Here is a 17,256-nt window from a genome sequence, read left to right as displayed (position 1 = left end):
ACGGGCGAAAGCATAACATTAGATTATGTTAGGACAGCGCCTAAAGAAAAACCACACAGCCATTTTCCAAGCAAGGAGAGGCCTCACAAAAACCAGAAATACAGCTAAAATGAATCACTAACCTTTGATCTTCATCAGATGACACTCCCAGGACTCAATGTTACACAATACATGTATGTTTTGTTCGATAAAGTTCCTATTTATATCCATAAACCCCATTTTACATTGGCGCGTGATGTTCAGAAAATGTATTCCCTCCAAAACTTCCTTTGAATGACCACATCAATTTACAAAAATACCCATCATAAATGTTGATCAAATTTACAACAGTTATTGAAAGAATTATAGATACACTTCTCCTTAATGCAACCGCTGTGTCAGATTTCAAAATAGCTTTACGGCGTAAGCACATTTTTCAATATTCTGAGTACAGAGCTCAGCCATCAAAGCAAGCTATACAGTTACCCGCCAAGTTCTGGAGTCAACTAAACTCAGAATTAGTATTAAAAATCTTCACTTACCTTTGTTGATCTTCGTCGGAATGCACTCCCAGGACTCCCATTTCCACAAGAAATGTTCGTTTTGTTCGATAAACGACATATTTATGTCCAAATACCTCCGTTTTCGTTGCGCGTTCAGTTCACTAATCCAAAGGCATAGCGCGCGAGCGCAAAACCAGAGACGAAAAGTCAAATAGTTCCATTACTGTTCATAGAAACATGTCAAAAGATGTTTACAATCAATCCTTAGGGTCTTTTTAACATAAGTCTTCGATAATATTCCAACCGGACAATAGCGTATTCATTACAGAGGAAAAAGAAGGAAGGGCCCGCCTGTTTGCCGGCGCAGTAAACAACTCGTTGGTCCCAGGCTTGAGTCAGCTCCTATTCTCTGCCCAGTAACAGTAGAAGCATAAAACAAGATTCTAAAGACTGTTGACATCTAGTGGAAGCCTTAGGAAGTGCAAAATGACCCCACAGACACTGTAGTTTGAATAGGGATTAGATAGAAAAACTACAAGCCACTTCCTGGTTGGATTTTTTTCTCAGGTTTTTGCCTGCCATATGAGTTCTGTTATACTCACAGACATCATTCAAACAGTTTGGAAACTTCAGAGTGTTTTCTATCCAAATCTACTAATAATATGCATATCCTACCTTCTGGGCCCGAGTAGCAGGCAGTTAAATTTGGGCACGTTATTCATCTGAATTTCTTAATACTGCCCCCTGTCACCAAGAAGTTAATTTGCCACACCTGTCAGGTGGATGGATTATCTTGGCAAAGGATAAATGCTCACTACATTTTTACATTTTAGTAATTTAGCAGACGCTCTTATCCAGAGCAACTTACAGTAGTGAATACATTTCATATATTTTTTTCCCGTACTGGTCCCCCGTGGGAATCGAACCCACAACCCTGGCGTTGCAAACACCATGCTCTACCAACTGAGCCACACGAGTCAGGTGGATGGTGAACAACATTTGAGAGAGAAGCTTTTTGAGCATATGGAAAATGTCTACCTTTTTATTTCAGCTGTTGAAACATGGAATCAACACTTTACATGTTGTGTTTATATTTTTGTTTAGTGTAGTACCATGAACAGTTGTCCCACACTACTTTTGACCAGGGCTCTGGTTAGTAGGGTACCATTTTGGATGCCAACACGTCTGTCATTCATTGTTCTTTTGTTGTATTATATTACTGTAAACACTGTTGAGATTGTTAAATGCACTTTCAATAAAGTTTGATTTGCATGTGTCCGTCCCGTGCAGACGTACGCGGTGCACCTGAAGGACGTGGTGCGTAAGACCGAGAGCAGCTACAAGCTGACCACCCAGAACAACACGGTGGAGTACTGCCTCAAGGGCCTGGAGCCCGGCGGACACTACAGCGTCTCCGTCCGCCTGCGCAACATGAGCAAGGAGGCCAGCTACACGCTCAACACAAGTACGGCCCGGCTTATGTCCCGGGGACGGGCGCGTTCTAGGTCATCTTTACTGCAGCCGACCATCAGCTGTTTCTTTTTCCCACAATCCCCCGGGGAAGAGTTAAAACATCTTAGGGGTCATGTTAATGTAATGTAGCGATCTTCTGGCATGTGCAGCCCGACTGCAATATAGATAGACGACTTGGAACGCGCCCACAATCTGTTACATAGTGGCTGGGGGCTAGTCAAGGTGTCTTCAATATTAAAGGACTTCAAGCTAGAGCACCAACAGCTCTGGGGAGACCACATTCAAAACCTAGCGGGGATTGTTCTTGCATGAACGTAGTTGTATGAATGTATGTTGTTAAAGTGTTTTCCTTCTATTCTGTGTGGACATAGTGCCCCTGCCTGCTCCAGAGGCTTTAAAGATCTTGACGGAGAAAGACCATGTGTTCCTCTTCTGGAAGAGTTTGGCCGTGAAGGAGAGGAGCTTCAATGAGAGCAGGGTGAGGGACACACAGCTGTCTCTCCCTGTGAAGGCAGATCTACCCCACTGTCTTTTAGTTCCTCTGATATTCACCATCTCTGTCTGTCTGTGTCTGTCTGCACATCTGTGCTCGGTGTCTCTCCGCAGGGCTACGAGGTGCACGTGTACGACAGCCTGTCCAACTCCACCGTGCTCCTGGGTAACACCACGGAGACCTTCTTCCGGATCAGCAGCCTGCTGGCGGGCCACAACTACACCTTCTCCGTCCAGGCCCGCTGCCTGCTCAACGGACAGCTGTGTGGCGAGCCCGCCCTGCTGCTCTACGACCAGCTGGGACAAGGTGAGGCGGGAAGGGGATACTAGGGAGGATGGGAAGTTTCGCTACAGATTTACTACGAACGTCCATAAATCCTCAACGTCGGTTTCAGTAACAATGTGTGGTGACATTCATACAACAGAGGTATACGAGGTAGGATACTGATATGATGGATATGATGATTGTTTTCCATGTTCATCTTACTTCATCAATCAACTTTGTGAGATAAAAGTATCTCTCATAATGGCTCCTTCATGTGTTGTATATGCAATGTTAACCAGGTCAGTCAGTGAATGTCACTCACCAGGTGTAACTCCTCCCCCCACCTCCCTGCAGGTCCCAGTGACGCGGTGCGGAACTCGGGTCAGTCAGGGGACATGGCGGTAGTGGTGGTGCCGGTGCTGTTCCTGCTGCTGCTGGGGCTGTGTGGGGTCCTGGTGGTCCTGTACCTGAGGCACCGCCGCCTGCAGAACAACTTCACCGCCTTCTCCAACAGCCACTACAACTCCCGCCTGGGCTCGGCCATCTTCTCCTCTGGGGACGAGCTGGGTAAGACTCCTTGGTTAAGTTCTATATCGCTTGATGTTACCGTTGACTTTGCCTGCGTGTGATGGCTGCTAAGGAGCCTTAATGTTATCAGTCTACACCGTGTTGGACTCCGAACCACATTGTCTTTATTTGTGAACTAACACCCATCGGGTATCCCGCTCTGCGTCCATCTGATTGGCATGGCTTTTGGTCAATCATTTGTAGGGTCCGGAGTTTCTCCTGATGGTGTGACCTGACCAGAAAAACTCTGGTCCCCAATTAAAGGCTGTGCTGCTAGGGACCGTAGTTTGTCCTTGTCAGGTCCCATCGTCCGGAGAAACTCCTGGCCCCACTCATTTCTCATGGGTATGACCAGGATCATAAAACACATGTTAGCATGAGCCGTTCTGATGCAACTATCATGTCATTCTTCCCTCCTCCCTTGTTCTCTTGTTTACCCGTCCTCCTTAAAGGTGACGATGACGAAGACACCCCCATGATCAGCGGCTTTTCAGACGACGTTCCCATGGTGATTGCGTAGCAGGACCACCCCTCCTCCTCCTCCTCCTCTCTATCACTCTACTAAAAACTCTGCCCTGCCTGTCCCAACCCGTCACCTACGCGCCCGTGCCCACGTGGTACGACAAAAGGTCAGAGGTCAAGAAAGAAGGTGCGCCAACACTTTCGTCAACCAACCCCTTCCGAGAAAACAGTCTTATACGATTCCGGATCAAAGGAAGAAAAAGTGAAACGCAACGAGAGATATTTTTTAAAAGAAAATTACGATGCACTTTTTTGGGATGCGCAATAACTTATTTTTTTATACATAATATATATATATATATATATATATCGGTCAAAGGATTTTATTGGTCGGGAACTGATGCTAACTGTGAAGGATTAGGAGTCTGTCAGGCAAGTCGAGTGTTAGTCGCTCTGGGAGAATAGACCCAACTACAAACTAACTCCATAAAGAGCAGTTCATTGCTTGAAGCCAAAATAAGTACCTAGCAACTGGAATATCCAATGCAGAAAAAAAACACACCTAAGGAAAGAAAATATACACCAAATCAATATACTGTATGTAAAAGAATATTGTTAAAAAGTTACCGATAAAAGCTTCTTGAAGGGAGTGAGGAAAACAAGCTCTTGACACAGCATAAATTAACAGTCTTTATGGTATTTATTCAGGATTTATGTTACTTTAAAGAGTATACTATTTGCCCATGGTACGTTGTTTACAGTGTCCGTACTGAAACCGATCTGAATATGTTGCTGTCTGTTCGAATGAGATCACTTTAATCTGTTGTCTATATTTGATTTGAAACTGTCCGTTGGCGTGAACACAGCATTCGGCGTCCGCGTAACCAACCAATGAGTAGCGATTAGATGAAATCGATGGCACCAGGCAGTGTCTTTATAGATCCTACCACCAGCACAGGAGTTGCTGTAGTCTACTCAGCAGTAACAATAATACACAGGAGTTGCTGTAGTCTACTCAGCAGTAACAATAATACACAGGAGTTGCTGTAGTCTACTCAGCAGTAACAATAATACACAGGAGTTGCTGTAGTCTACTCAGCAGTAACAATAATACACAGGAGTTGCTGTAGTCTACTCAGCAGTAACAACAATACACAGGAGTTGTTCACATTTATTTACTCCAAAAAGTCAGCTCGATTATTCTGTTGTGTTTCTCTACTCCCAATGCTGCATCGATAGGAAAATAGTTTGATTTTAATTGTTTTTTTTATCAGGACCACCACGTTGTAAATATTATTCTTATTAAAATATTATTATGCCCAACCTGCTGCCGTTAGTTTGTAGTGTTTGGAACGTTTGTCTCTGATGTTCTCAGGGAACTGGGTCTTTGTCTGGTCTGACACTGGCGTGGTACCATCATCTGAGTCTTTAGCCAACACTCAGAACCCTCACGGAGGTACTATAGTAACCCTAGAGACAACATTTGGAGCATGACGTAATTGGACGTAATTTTGTTGTAAACTGGTTTTCTGGTTGAAAATAAGTTATAAAACCAGATGACAAGGAACTGGTCTCTGTTACAGCAAGATATATTTTTCATGACGAGAGCAAGATGTAATGGGAAAGACGTCATATTTTGGTTGTTATCTGGTCAGATAACCAGATTATTGCATTTTGTGGTTGCTGTTTTACTTTTTTGTAAAAAAATTACATTTAAAAAAAGGACACGTCTAATCTGCAACCTGATCATAATTTAATAATATACATAATGATGTCATTGAAACCACTTTTGCTTGCTGGGGTAGCAATATGATGTTTAGGTCACGGTGAAGTGGACTGCATGTCCGGCTCTCACTGTTTAGCAAAACGCTTCACGTCAGTTTGATGCGCCAAGAAATGTTTTTATTTTTACTCTTCCCCCATCCCATCCTATTGTGTAGTCATGAACTGAAACGTGTATTTTAGTCTATGCTAAAGAGCCATTTCAATTGATGTGAGGTATACTTTTATTCATTGACCTGTTTTGGGGTTTTGTTCATGAATGTATTTTGTATCTGTGATTTTATGGCTATGAGATAATGTGCTCCCCCCTCCCTTCCACCTCTCATGTGAAATGGATACACTCGCAGTCCTCTCACTTTGTATAGCCAAGAACACTACTTTGAATGGTTCACCCCTATACTCTTGGAAGAGAGACCTGAAAATGAGTTTTGATAGTGTCTGACTGTAGACTGGTTCAGGGCAGGCATTGCCCCCCCAGGCTCCAGGACCACGTTCCCGCCCCCATCCCCCTACCCCACTGTGGGGGTGACGTCACAGCAGCCCCCCCCATCGCACTCTCCGCCCCCCGGTCACTGCAGGGCTGCTTTCAATACATTGTTTTGACATTCTTTCCGTAAGGTACTTGTGATTTTATCTCCCCCTTTTCTGTTTTCCAGGCCTTAAATAGTCCTGTAAAGATACTGATGGGACTGTTTCTTTTCTGTGGACTTCGATTTGCCACATATGCCTTATTAGAACACATTGAGTTTGTATGTATGTACTGTATTTATGACGACACGAGTGCACACACACACTCAGTCCCCTTACACAATGCTAAAGAGAATGATCTGTACTGAAGAGAGAGCAGTAGAAGTCGTTTGTTGTTGTTATATACAGGTCACTACTCCTGTCTGCATTGGCTGTTTAAACAAGGCACATATCTAAAGCCACCTGATGGATTTTATCTCATGTAGTCCCAAGTTTTGACAATTGTACAAAATATAATTCTTGATTGTGTGACCGTTTCAACCCCCATCCCTTCCAAATGTAAACTTTAAAAAAAAAAATTATTCTGTAAAATTGTATGCTTAAAGTTTTTGCACAGAATATAATGATATTGGACACCGCCATATTTGAATATGTTGATCTTGCTTGCTTATGGGGGTCTCAAGGACGTGATATGTTTGAGGTACAGTGTGCAGTGTTTTAAAAACCACTTATACTGGAATAAACTTACTGGAAATGTGCCGAAGCCTCATTTTCCTCTTCTTTCACAGAGAGGATGGATGGATGGATGGATGGATAGACAAAAACAACACTGAAGATCTCTGCTTTCTAAAATTATTTAATATCTTTTGTTTAATTTACTGCCTTTAGTCAATGTCCTTCCAACTTCCAAATGCTTTTGATAGAAATAAACAAATCCCCTATCGAGTCTCCTCAAAGACCCTTAACAAAGCAACGGCAAACTCAGCCTTGGTTAACCACAATGCTATGAGTAAGTCCTTCAGTTTTTGGCAGCGTGAGACAGGAAGGAGTGCATGTAGACAGTGCCGTGTAGAGGTTGTAGAGTACGGACGTCCTGGAGATGAACTGTGGTCAGTCCTTAATCAGGCCACTCTCACTTGTGGTTTTTGACTCGCGTCTCATCTCCTGGTCTTTTCATTCTCCCTCGTTCCTCCAGTCATGCAGAACGGCCACAGCTCCACTGACGCTCATAGGCTTTTATGACTGTTGAGTGAAGGGCATTGTCCATGCTCTCAGGGGAACTTCTGAGAAAGACAGAGGGCTAGAAACAAACAGTGAGGTCATTACAGCTTTAATGCAGGCTGCACAATTCCCCAGACAGCTCTATGATTAAGTAAAGAGGCAGGTGTGATTAAGTAAAGAGTAGACCGTCAGGCTAGGTGCTTTGAAGGTACAAAGTACAGTTATCAATGGAATAGACATCCATGAAATGAAAAAACAGAACCACACGATAACAGCAAAAGAGAGTAATGTCTTTTGTGTTTTTAATCAAAGTTTTGAAGTGCTACCTTAATCAAGTGTACATATTAATTTGGGGGAGGGAAATAATTGTGTACTTAAATAGTGCTGTTCATGATTTTACTAAGTACATTTTAACAAGGTCATTAGGAAGAGGCTCTTTACACTTCTATACTGTATGTCATGCTTTCAGTATATCAACAGCAGTTCAAACTTTATCAAATAAAATACTATAAGACATAAAGACGAACTATGGAAGTTGGAAGTTGAATATGGAAGTTGAATTGCTCTCTGATTCAGAGGGGTTGAGTTAAATGCAGAAGACACATTTGGGTTAAATGCATTCAGTTGTGCAACTGACTAGGTATCCCCTTTCCCTAATTGTTAGTTACATTTTGACTTGAATGTTGGCTGTATGGTTCATATACAGCACATTATCACACACATAATATTTTTTATCATAACAAGGTGCACTCTTGTCTGCCCAATCAGGACATTTCTAGGTATATTTGTCCACTTAGCCCTTTTGGCTCAAGATTATCCCCAGGGGCAACAGTTCTGTATGGCCTCATCTTTAATCTCTCTCATTCCTTTGCGCCAGCTCATTGTTGTGTTCCACCTGAAAAGAACCCTCTGACATTGCGGAAAGAAACGCTCCCAAACATACTTAATAATCTTGAACTTCAAACACGACTTCAAACAACACTGTTATAGTACAGGGAATTAAATCCTGAAAGGGACATTATCATATATTGCCCAAAGAGTAACCAACTGGGCAGTCTCCCTCAGCAAAAATACCCTGTCGGGAACCGCTATTAGAAATGTTTGCTCCTTCTCAACTGTCTCCACTCTGTTGTTTCTCTGACTAAACTCGTCTGGCTGTATTTATTTTCAGATCTGACTCGTCCTGGTCAACCACAGACAGTGGACCTAGACATGCTGTGCTCGAATGAATCCAAGTATATTTGTTGTGTAGGCTACAGATTCTTTTAAAAGCTCAATGACGATCTACTGTAACAGACTGCTCTCCAGTCTTTCTTTCTCTGCTCTAAAAAGCACTCCACTCTTACGACGTTCTAAATTGAGCTGCTGTACTCCTCTCTTCCTCCCCCCTCTCCTCACCTCTCCATTCTCATCTGTCCATCAGATTCTGAGGGCAGCTCAGACAGAGAGCACTGACACCACAGTGTCAGGATTTCTCTGACGCTGTGATGCATTTAGCCCCCACTGTTGTTCAGAAAACGCATTCCTGCAGTCAGAAAAGCTCCTTCACCGGCCCACTCAACTGTTCACAGTAACTGTGCCGCCATACCAGGGATGCTCTTGTCCTTGGCTTTTTTGTTTTCCTTTTAAGAGTGTAGGGCTCCATTTGGGATCCAGACAAGCTTTTCTTCTTTTGTCGAATAGCTTCGTCGTTCTCAAGGCTACCACTAGAGGTCTCACGTGTTCGGTTTCAGAGCTGTCAGAGAAAGACCTGCTTGTTGAAGAAGTTAATTCCTCCCTATTTCTCTTTTCAAGTCGATAAGTTATTCATCTCTTTCCAAATCACAATCACTGTTTATGTGAGTAACGGATGCCAATGCACTGAGAGAAACTACATTGTTCAAGATTTGAGACCATCAGTTCTAGATTTTGTTATGGAATATTCCACATCATGGTATCACTATCGACCTTTGTAGACAACAATGATTCGCTAAACAGGCCTTAAGAAATGACCCCAAACTTAAGTGTCCAGGCTCTGACCCTCCCTTCAACTGGTGTAATTTCATGTCAGTCACAGATTGGTCTCTCCCTCCCACTCCCCTCTATACAACAGCCAGTTGTTCTGTTGGTGACCTGTCAGTGCATCGGAGGGAGCAGCGTTGAGGTCGGTGCCTCTGATCAGCCCCAGCAGACGCAACAGTGGGCTCCAGTGTGTACTGCAGCCAGGAAACGGCCCGGGCCTTGGGAGGACGATGAGCAGATGCTGGGGAGGAGGGGTTGAGAGGGGTAGTCTGGATAAACAGCCTGTACTGTCATGGCCAGGCAGCGTTCACCGTACACAGCACAGACTGGACCGTGCAGAACACACACACACACACATCTCAAGGCATTGTTAAACCAATAGCTTACCCAGTTCACAAATGTGTGCATGTCACAGTTTCGGATGAACGTCTTCCGATTTTAACAATTGTCAGCCCCATATATAGTAATTTTCCGGCACAATGGTTCTGAGACTCCTACATTGCTTCTGGTAAGTACTCAAACAACCCTGTTACATAGTCCTGTAGCCTACAGTACCCCTCTAGTGGGCCTCAGATTGCTAAGGATTCTCACTGACCAGAGATTTGGGAGGAGGAAACTTGAACAAGTGTTTATTTCTCAGCCTGGAATCTCCTCCAGCAGAGGGCATGCTTGATATAACACCATCTGTGTTGCCTCCTCAACAAGACATTTATTACTACCACATTACAGTGTTCCAAGACCCAATCAAACTGATAAACATCATTAGTCAACTCCCTTGTCGAACCCTCTTGTATAGAGAGGTGAATGACCTCAAAAGCAAAGAGAAAAGTATTGTGTCCTGTATGCTGGGACTTCAGATATGTGTGTAGTTAGTAACTGTATAGATATTTTATTTTTTACCTTTTATTTAACTAGGCAAGTCAGTTTAGAACAAATTCTTATTTTCAATGACGGCCTAGGAACAGTGGGTTAACTGCCTTGTTCAGGGGCAGAACGACAGATTTTACCTCGTCAGCTTGGGGATTCGATCTTGCAACCTTTCGGTTACTAGTCCAACGCTCTAACCACTAGGCTACCTCGAGAGAGAAGGGAGATCTCTTGCTTAGTCATAATTATTTTTTTTATTGTATGATACATGCTATATTAGCCTTTTAATTAACAGAACTTAGACGTTTCCAACTTTTTCACTTTATTAGAATTATACAAAATAGGGACTCCCGAGTGGTGCAGCGGTCTAAGGCACTGCATTGCAGGGGTTTGATCCCAGGCTGTGTCATTACCGGCCGTAACCAGGAGTCCCATAGGGCGGTGCACAATTGGCCCAGCGTCGTCCAGGTTTGGGGAGAGTTTGGCCGGGGGGGCTTTACTTGGCTCATCGCACTCTAGTGACTCCTTGTGGTGGGCCGGGCGCATGCAGGCTGACTTCAGTCGTCAGTTGAACAGTGTTTCCTCCGACACATTGTTGCAGCTGGTTTCCGGGTTAAGCGAGCGGGTGTTAAGAAGCGTGGTTTGGCGGGTCATGTTTCGGAGGACGCTTGACTCGACCTTCGCCTCTCCCGAGCCCGTTGAGGAGTTGCAGCGATGAGACGAGATCGTAATCCCGAAATTGGGGAGAAAAAGAGGGTCAAAAACAAAGTAGTGTGGATATATTTTATACATTGAAGATAACACAAAACTGCGAGACAATAACATTCATGGCATAATTGCACATGAGACAAAATTACCATAATAAAAGTAACAATCCACAGTCTTTATTTTAAGATGTAAATATCATACACATATTAAAACAATATGCCACTGCAGTTACTGAATTTAAAACTACAAATCTAGGCTAACAAGAAGAAATCTGAGTTAAATTCATAAGATGGAAACATGACAACAGAGTTGCTGCTGGCAGTTTGACTGTGTTAGTTTAGCTGTGAAAGATCAGTCGAGGAAAAAGGGAGGGAAACGTCAAGTAAATGGAGGAAGCTATGCTAAGCGCGTTATGATAGCATTACGCCGACAATCCAATTGGCGGGACGAGTGAGCCTCTCATGTATGTCGATGATAACATGTTTATACGCTGCGTGGCTATACGTCCCCATGAACACACACTGAGTCATCATCTATATGACACTGCAATCTATATGACACCATGCCCTTCCTTCATAAAGGAAGGAAGGGCACTCTCCTCGAGTGTTCCTACCATTATCAGACCGTTAGAGCCCACTGTGTGAAGTGTCTATCATGGCCAATCCAATCAGAGGACCATGGAGGCTCCTCAGTACAACTCAGTAGGAGGTTGAAGGTCAGCGACGGGCAGTGAACAGTGTGGGTGCACGTGTGTGTGGTGTGTGGTTTCTACAGCCACTTGACCAGAGGAAGAGAGTCCACCTTTACCACTTCCCAGGGGTCAAGAGGTACCTGACCCACTGATTGGTTGGTAGCTGAAAGGTCAATAGGCTGGTAACTGATGGCTGGTCAAGGACAGGCTTGCGATAGAGAAGGCAGGCCGTTGTGGACAGCAAGCCACAGCCATTGTGGTCTATTGTGAGCACTGGTAGGGGGAACTCATAAGGCTCTTTCTCCCTGAGAAATCTTTGGATGTCCAGGTTGAAAGAGAGTTATCCTTGTGGACATGTCAAGATAATGACATTTTAACTTGCATCATAAGGGTGCCTTGGTATTTGTTTTTTATATGAACATTTCTGTTTCAATAGCTATTTTAGGTTTCCATCCACTTGTCAAAAGATTTTCAAGTGAATACTTTAATATTCACACAAAAAGAGATGCCCATTTTACAGGCAGCGGTGTGTTTCCATCAAAGTGGCTTGTTGCGAATAAAAAGCTGTGCATGATTACGTAGTGCACATCAAAAGCACTTTGTCGTCAGACCACACAATGTAGCATCGTGTGACTGCAAATTTACTGCGACATGATGGCTCTTCTATCAAAAGATGCGAAAAACAAAAATTCACTGCCATTTGTCGCATTATCTATTTCACAGACAAAAAAAGGGTCCACCCTTTCAAATGTATTTTGGTTTTGTCAACATTTAGGGAAGCTTACCTACAATTGCTTTTTTTTTATCCGACAGGTAGCCTACTTTTTACTTACATAAAAAGGGTTGGACGGAAACATGGTTATTCACTAACCTGGCTAAGTAAGAAGGTAACGTTTCTCTGAAGGTGAATGATGCTCAACTTGTATTAAGTTCTTTGCTAAGAAATCGATGAATGTCTTGAGTATCTGTGTACCCTTCCAAGTGGGAAGAATTTGGCACAGGACGTCATAATGATGTTTCTTTGTAAGTCGCTCTGGATACAAGCGTCTTCTAAATGACTACAATTGGAAGATGTCATTTCTGGTTGTAAACTTGTTTTCAATAGATAGCCTCACCATATAAGATGTGTAAAAAAAAAACGTCAGTACCATGATGTCACAAAAAAAAACATCCGCGTAACGTCATTGCAACCATTTCTGCCCACTGGGTAAAGTGTTGGGTGAACATTAACATTTAGCATTAAAAGCAAATGACTGCTGGGACTGTCTAGCAGGATAGGCTGCCGAAAGCCAAGTTCAAACTTTCAATCACTTCCCTCTGCTTTGGGAGACGTGTAGATTGACCTGGTCAGAGAAAGTAGATAGGGCTGGTGGTTTAGGTAGACTACTCTGGGTATTGGTCCGTTCCAACATTCATGCCCTTGAGGTGTCTTTAGTGTGTGCCTGTTTCTCCCCTTCATGAAGTTTCAGAAACTTTGAACATAATTTACCCCGCTCTAGACAGTCACTAGATGCTTGACTGTAAACTTTGTATGTTTGTTTTTTCACCTTCCTTTATGGCCAGGGTTTCATTCAAAGAGTAGTTGGGACTTTTATTGTCATGTAATACTGGTTCTATTATACTAAATCTTGGGAGTTAACGTCTCCTTACTGTGGAACGTCTCCTTACTGTGGAACCACTCCTTACTGTGGAACCACTCCTTACTGTGGAACCACTCCTTACTGTGGAACCACTCCTTAGTGTGGAACCACTCCTTACTGTGGAACCACTCCTTACTGTGGAACCACTCCTTAGTGTGGAACCACTCCTTACTGTGGAACCACTCCTTACTGTGGAACCCTTCCTTAGTTTGGAACCACTCCTTAGTGTGGAACCACTCCTTAGTGTGGAACCACTCCTTAGTGTGGAACCACTCCTTAGTGTGGAACCACTCCTTACTGTGGAACCACTCCTTAGTTTGGAACCACTCCTTAGTGTGGAACCACTCCTTACTGTGAAACCACTCCTTACTGTGAAACCACTCCTTACTGTGGAACCACTCCTTACTGTGGATCCACTCCTTAGTGTGGAACCACTCCTTAGTTTGGAACCACTCCTTACTGTGGAACCACTCCTTAGTGTGGAACCACTCCTTACTGTGGAACCATTCTTTAGTGTGGAACATGTGTGATGACTATGGTTTTCAGGGAATACAAATCAGGAAAATAGCACCTTGCATTCTCAACATTTCTAATAACTCCCATTTACTACCATCTCACACACACACACACACACACACACACACACACACACACACACACACACACACACACACACACACACACACACACACACACACACACACACACACACACACACACACACACACACACACACACACACACAATCAGTCCAATCTTGACCTTTCCAATAAATATACCTTTCAATCCACTTCATCCCCGAACTCGGCTACCATATTAATTGTCTGGATGGCTAGCACTGTCCTGGTGCTGTGTGGGGTTTTATTGGAGGATCATGCAGGTCTTTCTAGCCAATTGGAGAGATTGGTGCTGTTTCTCTCTTAGCAACAAGACTCCCTAGCTGTGCTGTGCTGCCAGCTAACTGACACCCAGCAGAAATGGGTTTTTCTTTCCTTTTCCTTTCAGTCCATCTTTCTTTCATTCTTGTTATCGTTGACGGTTTTATGTCATCAAACATACCGTAGCCGTCCACAAATTGTGAAGCTGCCTCTGGCCACAGTATAAATAACAGCAGACTAGAGTACACAGGTCCTTACTTGGTGTGAGTGTCATAAGATGCATCATTTACCAGTATTTTCTTTGACTTGAGTGAAAAATCTCATGTACAATTCATTTTCATTTTCTGTAATTTCTTTAAAAGCATTTATCATTGATACAAAGGAGAGAATGTGAATTAGAACAGAGAAATTAAGTCAAATCCTCCAAGTCAAAGAAAGAGACGGGTAGATGAAACCATAGTCTGCAGTGCAGTCATATTGTGAGATAAATCATGAGACAGAACATCTTATTTATATCGCCGTAATAATGACAAATCCATTTCTGTCTTAGACTCTTCCTCCAACTCCCATGGCACCATATCCCCTATATACCTATAATGCATGACTTCTGACCAGAGCCCTATGGGTCCTGGTCTAAACCAGTGCACTTTATAGGGCATAGGATACCATTTCAGACTCATTCGAGGTGTGCTACCACGCTGGACAGCGGCCACTATCATATTCTCTCCATGGCGACTGCTGACCCCTTTCAGTGCATACTTCCTAATAATAGCGGGCCTGGTCAGGGTGCTATGTTTAGCTAAGTTTCAGTGAGTCTCCATCAGGACTGGGGCTAGCTGCCTATCTCCTCACAGAGTGGACAAGGTTGAGAAGGCTTACCCCCTCCTAGCTCTTCTGCTGTTTCAGCATCAAGCTCAGGGATCAACCCTCAGCTCAACATACACACACGCACGCACAAACACACGCACAAACACACACACACGGATGTGCGCACACACCAACTTAATGGCAACTTAAGGACACAACTGTGAAGCGTGAGAAAGACAAACTTGACTTTTAAACCCTCTGGCTCAAACATGACCTCTTGTGAGAACATTTTGGAGTAATCCCAGTGTCCTGATATTCCTGCTGCCCCCCCATCAAACAAATTCATGAACTGCATTTAGTCCTTTTCTTAGATGCCGGTTTAAGTTTTATTCAGCTTCCTCCCACTTCCACACTATTGGCCACTTGCCCTGCCCTGGCCATGTTTTAAGACATTAATACAGATTTGTAAAATTATTTGTAAATATTTGTAGAAGGCTGTTGGCACTCTACTGAATCATTTTCACCTCTTTAACACTGTGTCTAAGTACATACTTGTTTGCCAAATACCACAGACTCCCTTACGTACGGTGGCCTACTAAGCACAAACCATATATGCATGTACATATAAATCGTTTTACACATATTGCTCATTGTAGATGTAAATGTCTCTTCCTTAATGTTATTGATGCTTTTTAAAAATTTTACATAGCCTAAAATGTGAGGCTTGTGAGTTTTTATTTTTTGGTCTCCAATGTTAGACATCTCCCCAGCATTGAACAAGGCTGGAGGTGTTCTGTAGCTACAGAGACTCCCTGTGGCTTAAACCAATACAATCCCTTCCATGTGGCGAGAGGGTTATAGTAAGCCCCATAGGCATCTCTGAGGAGGGTACGAGTTTGAAATTAAGACGTTAACAGCACAGGCACAACCTACCGAGTCGATGCTTTGCTTGCATGTGCATTTGATGTTCTTTTCCTGTGAACTCTTGTTCCTTCATTCGTTGTGAGGGTTCTCTGGTCTTCAAGAGTGATTGTCTGTCTGTCCATCCATCCATCTGTCAATGGCGGCGCCTGGAACTGGGTGACTACAGACAGGCACAGTGTAGATATGATCATTTCCTCCAGTGATTGAATAACCCCCAAGCACACGGTATCCTGGCAACATAAAAGCCACGCTTGTTGTTTGACCTGTGTTGCACCGCTGATCACCTATTGTTCTGGCTCATTAATATCCGTTGCAAATCTGCTTATTCTCCAGATTCCATCAATACGACTGGGACAAAGGGATGGTTATTGCAGGGCCCTTCTGAGAACAAAAAACAAACAGAGGTTGCCAACGTGTTTCTTGATTCTCAGGAGCCCCAACAATGGGAGGCTGTGTGGGACAGTAGGGTGATTGATGGGCATCGTGCTCTGCAGTGTGGGATGGCTGCAGTAAGTCCACGTCTCTCTCTCCCTTGCTCTCTGGGGTGAACACAGCAGAGCAGCTGCCATTCAAGCCCTTTTTTAGTCAGTCTCACCCACAATACCTAAAGCTAATGCTACCATGTAGGGTAAGGCTCTCTCCATCTAAGATGGGAAGTTGGGACTAGCAAGATTGCAGAGAGGCACTGAAACGGCCAAAGATGAAAGATGACTTAAGTGTGAACCAAAAATACATGTAATTGCCCCCCTTATAATAGAATGCATCCGAAATTGCCTATTGCCAATAAAGTGCACTAATTTTGGCCAACACACTATGTAGGGAATAGGTTGCCTATGAAATAAAAAAATGTGCACTGTTATAGGGAAACGGTTGACCGTTTAAACCTTCCCCCATCACCTTGATGACTCCTCCGTCCTCATCAGTTTCATTTCTGACACTCTGCCCCAATCTGCCAACTTCCAAAGTTAATGAAAACACAACATTTTCTCTCTCTCTGCTCCCCCCCCCCCTCTTCCCAGCCCTCCGCTACCATTCAATCACTGAGGCCATTACCAAACAGCGTCTGGGGATGTGGCTGCGGCAACGGGCATCCTGGGAGAAAATGTCTCTCTGGTCTGGACACGGTGCCACATTAGACCGTGCCAGCTTCTTTCACATGTCATTACTGGTGAAAAGGAGGAAAACTGGGGCCCCCAGTCCCATGCATAGCCATATCAAGCCAGGAGTGTGTGTTAGTGTGCGCGTGAGAGAGAGAGAACTGACATGTGTGGTCACGTTGTGATATAGATGGAAACCATCTGTTGGCTATTGCAGTGACATTTGAATGGGTATTCTGTGGCTGCCTGTTGAGCGGAGCAAACCTCCCACATTGGCATGGCATTGGCTGGAAGTACAGTATGTGCATTCAGATGGCTACTTGTGACTACTTGACAGGGAAGAGAGACACAGGAAAACATTTTACACAAGATCAATGGAAGACCATTGAACGATCATGAAATCCTAACACAGAGAATCCCACATTCATATC

At 43.7% G+C, this 17,256-nt stretch overlaps 1 protein-coding gene and 1 long non-coding RNA gene across 3 annotated transcripts in view; one reads left to right on the top strand and one right to left on the bottom strand.

Annotated features, from left to right (window-relative positions):
- The window catches only part of sorl1 (sortilin-related receptor, L(DLR class) A repeats containing), a 79,191-nt gene extending 72,442 nt beyond the window's left edge, over positions 1–6,749 (top strand). For both annotated transcript variants that reach the window (XM_029772848.1, XM_029772847.1), the window contains exons 44-48: positions 1,773–1,947; positions 2,327–2,433; positions 2,562–2,754; positions 3,067–3,279; positions 3,732–6,749. In XM_029772848.1, the coding sequence (XP_029628708.1) occupies positions 1,773–1,947; positions 2,327–2,433; positions 2,562–2,754; positions 3,067–3,279; positions 3,732–3,799 (756 nt within the window). In that variant the 3' untranslated portion in view covers positions 3,800–6,749. The remainder of the gene's footprint in view (positions 1–1,772; positions 1,948–2,326; positions 2,434–2,561; positions 2,755–3,066; positions 3,280–3,731) is intronic.
- LOC115206199 (uncharacterized) lies at positions 6,573–16,287 on the bottom strand. The gene is made up of 2 exons (XR_003880759.1): positions 15,738–16,287; positions 6,573–7,291 (listed from the first exon to the last, which is right to left on the bottom strand). It is a non-coding gene; the product is annotated as an uncharacterized LOC115206199 (long non-coding RNA).
- Between the last annotated feature and the right edge of the window lie 969 nt (positions 16,288–17,256).

Source organism: Salmo trutta, chromosome 13, assembly GCF_901001165.1.
Source record: "Salmo trutta chromosome 13, fSalTru1.1, whole genome shotgun sequence".
In the NCBI taxonomy this organism is placed as follows: Eukaryota; Metazoa; Chordata; class Actinopteri; order Salmoniformes; family Salmonidae; genus Salmo; species Salmo trutta.
The sequence above is the reverse complement of the archived record's forward strand: the minus strand, read 5'-3'. Positions and strand labels throughout refer to the sequence as shown.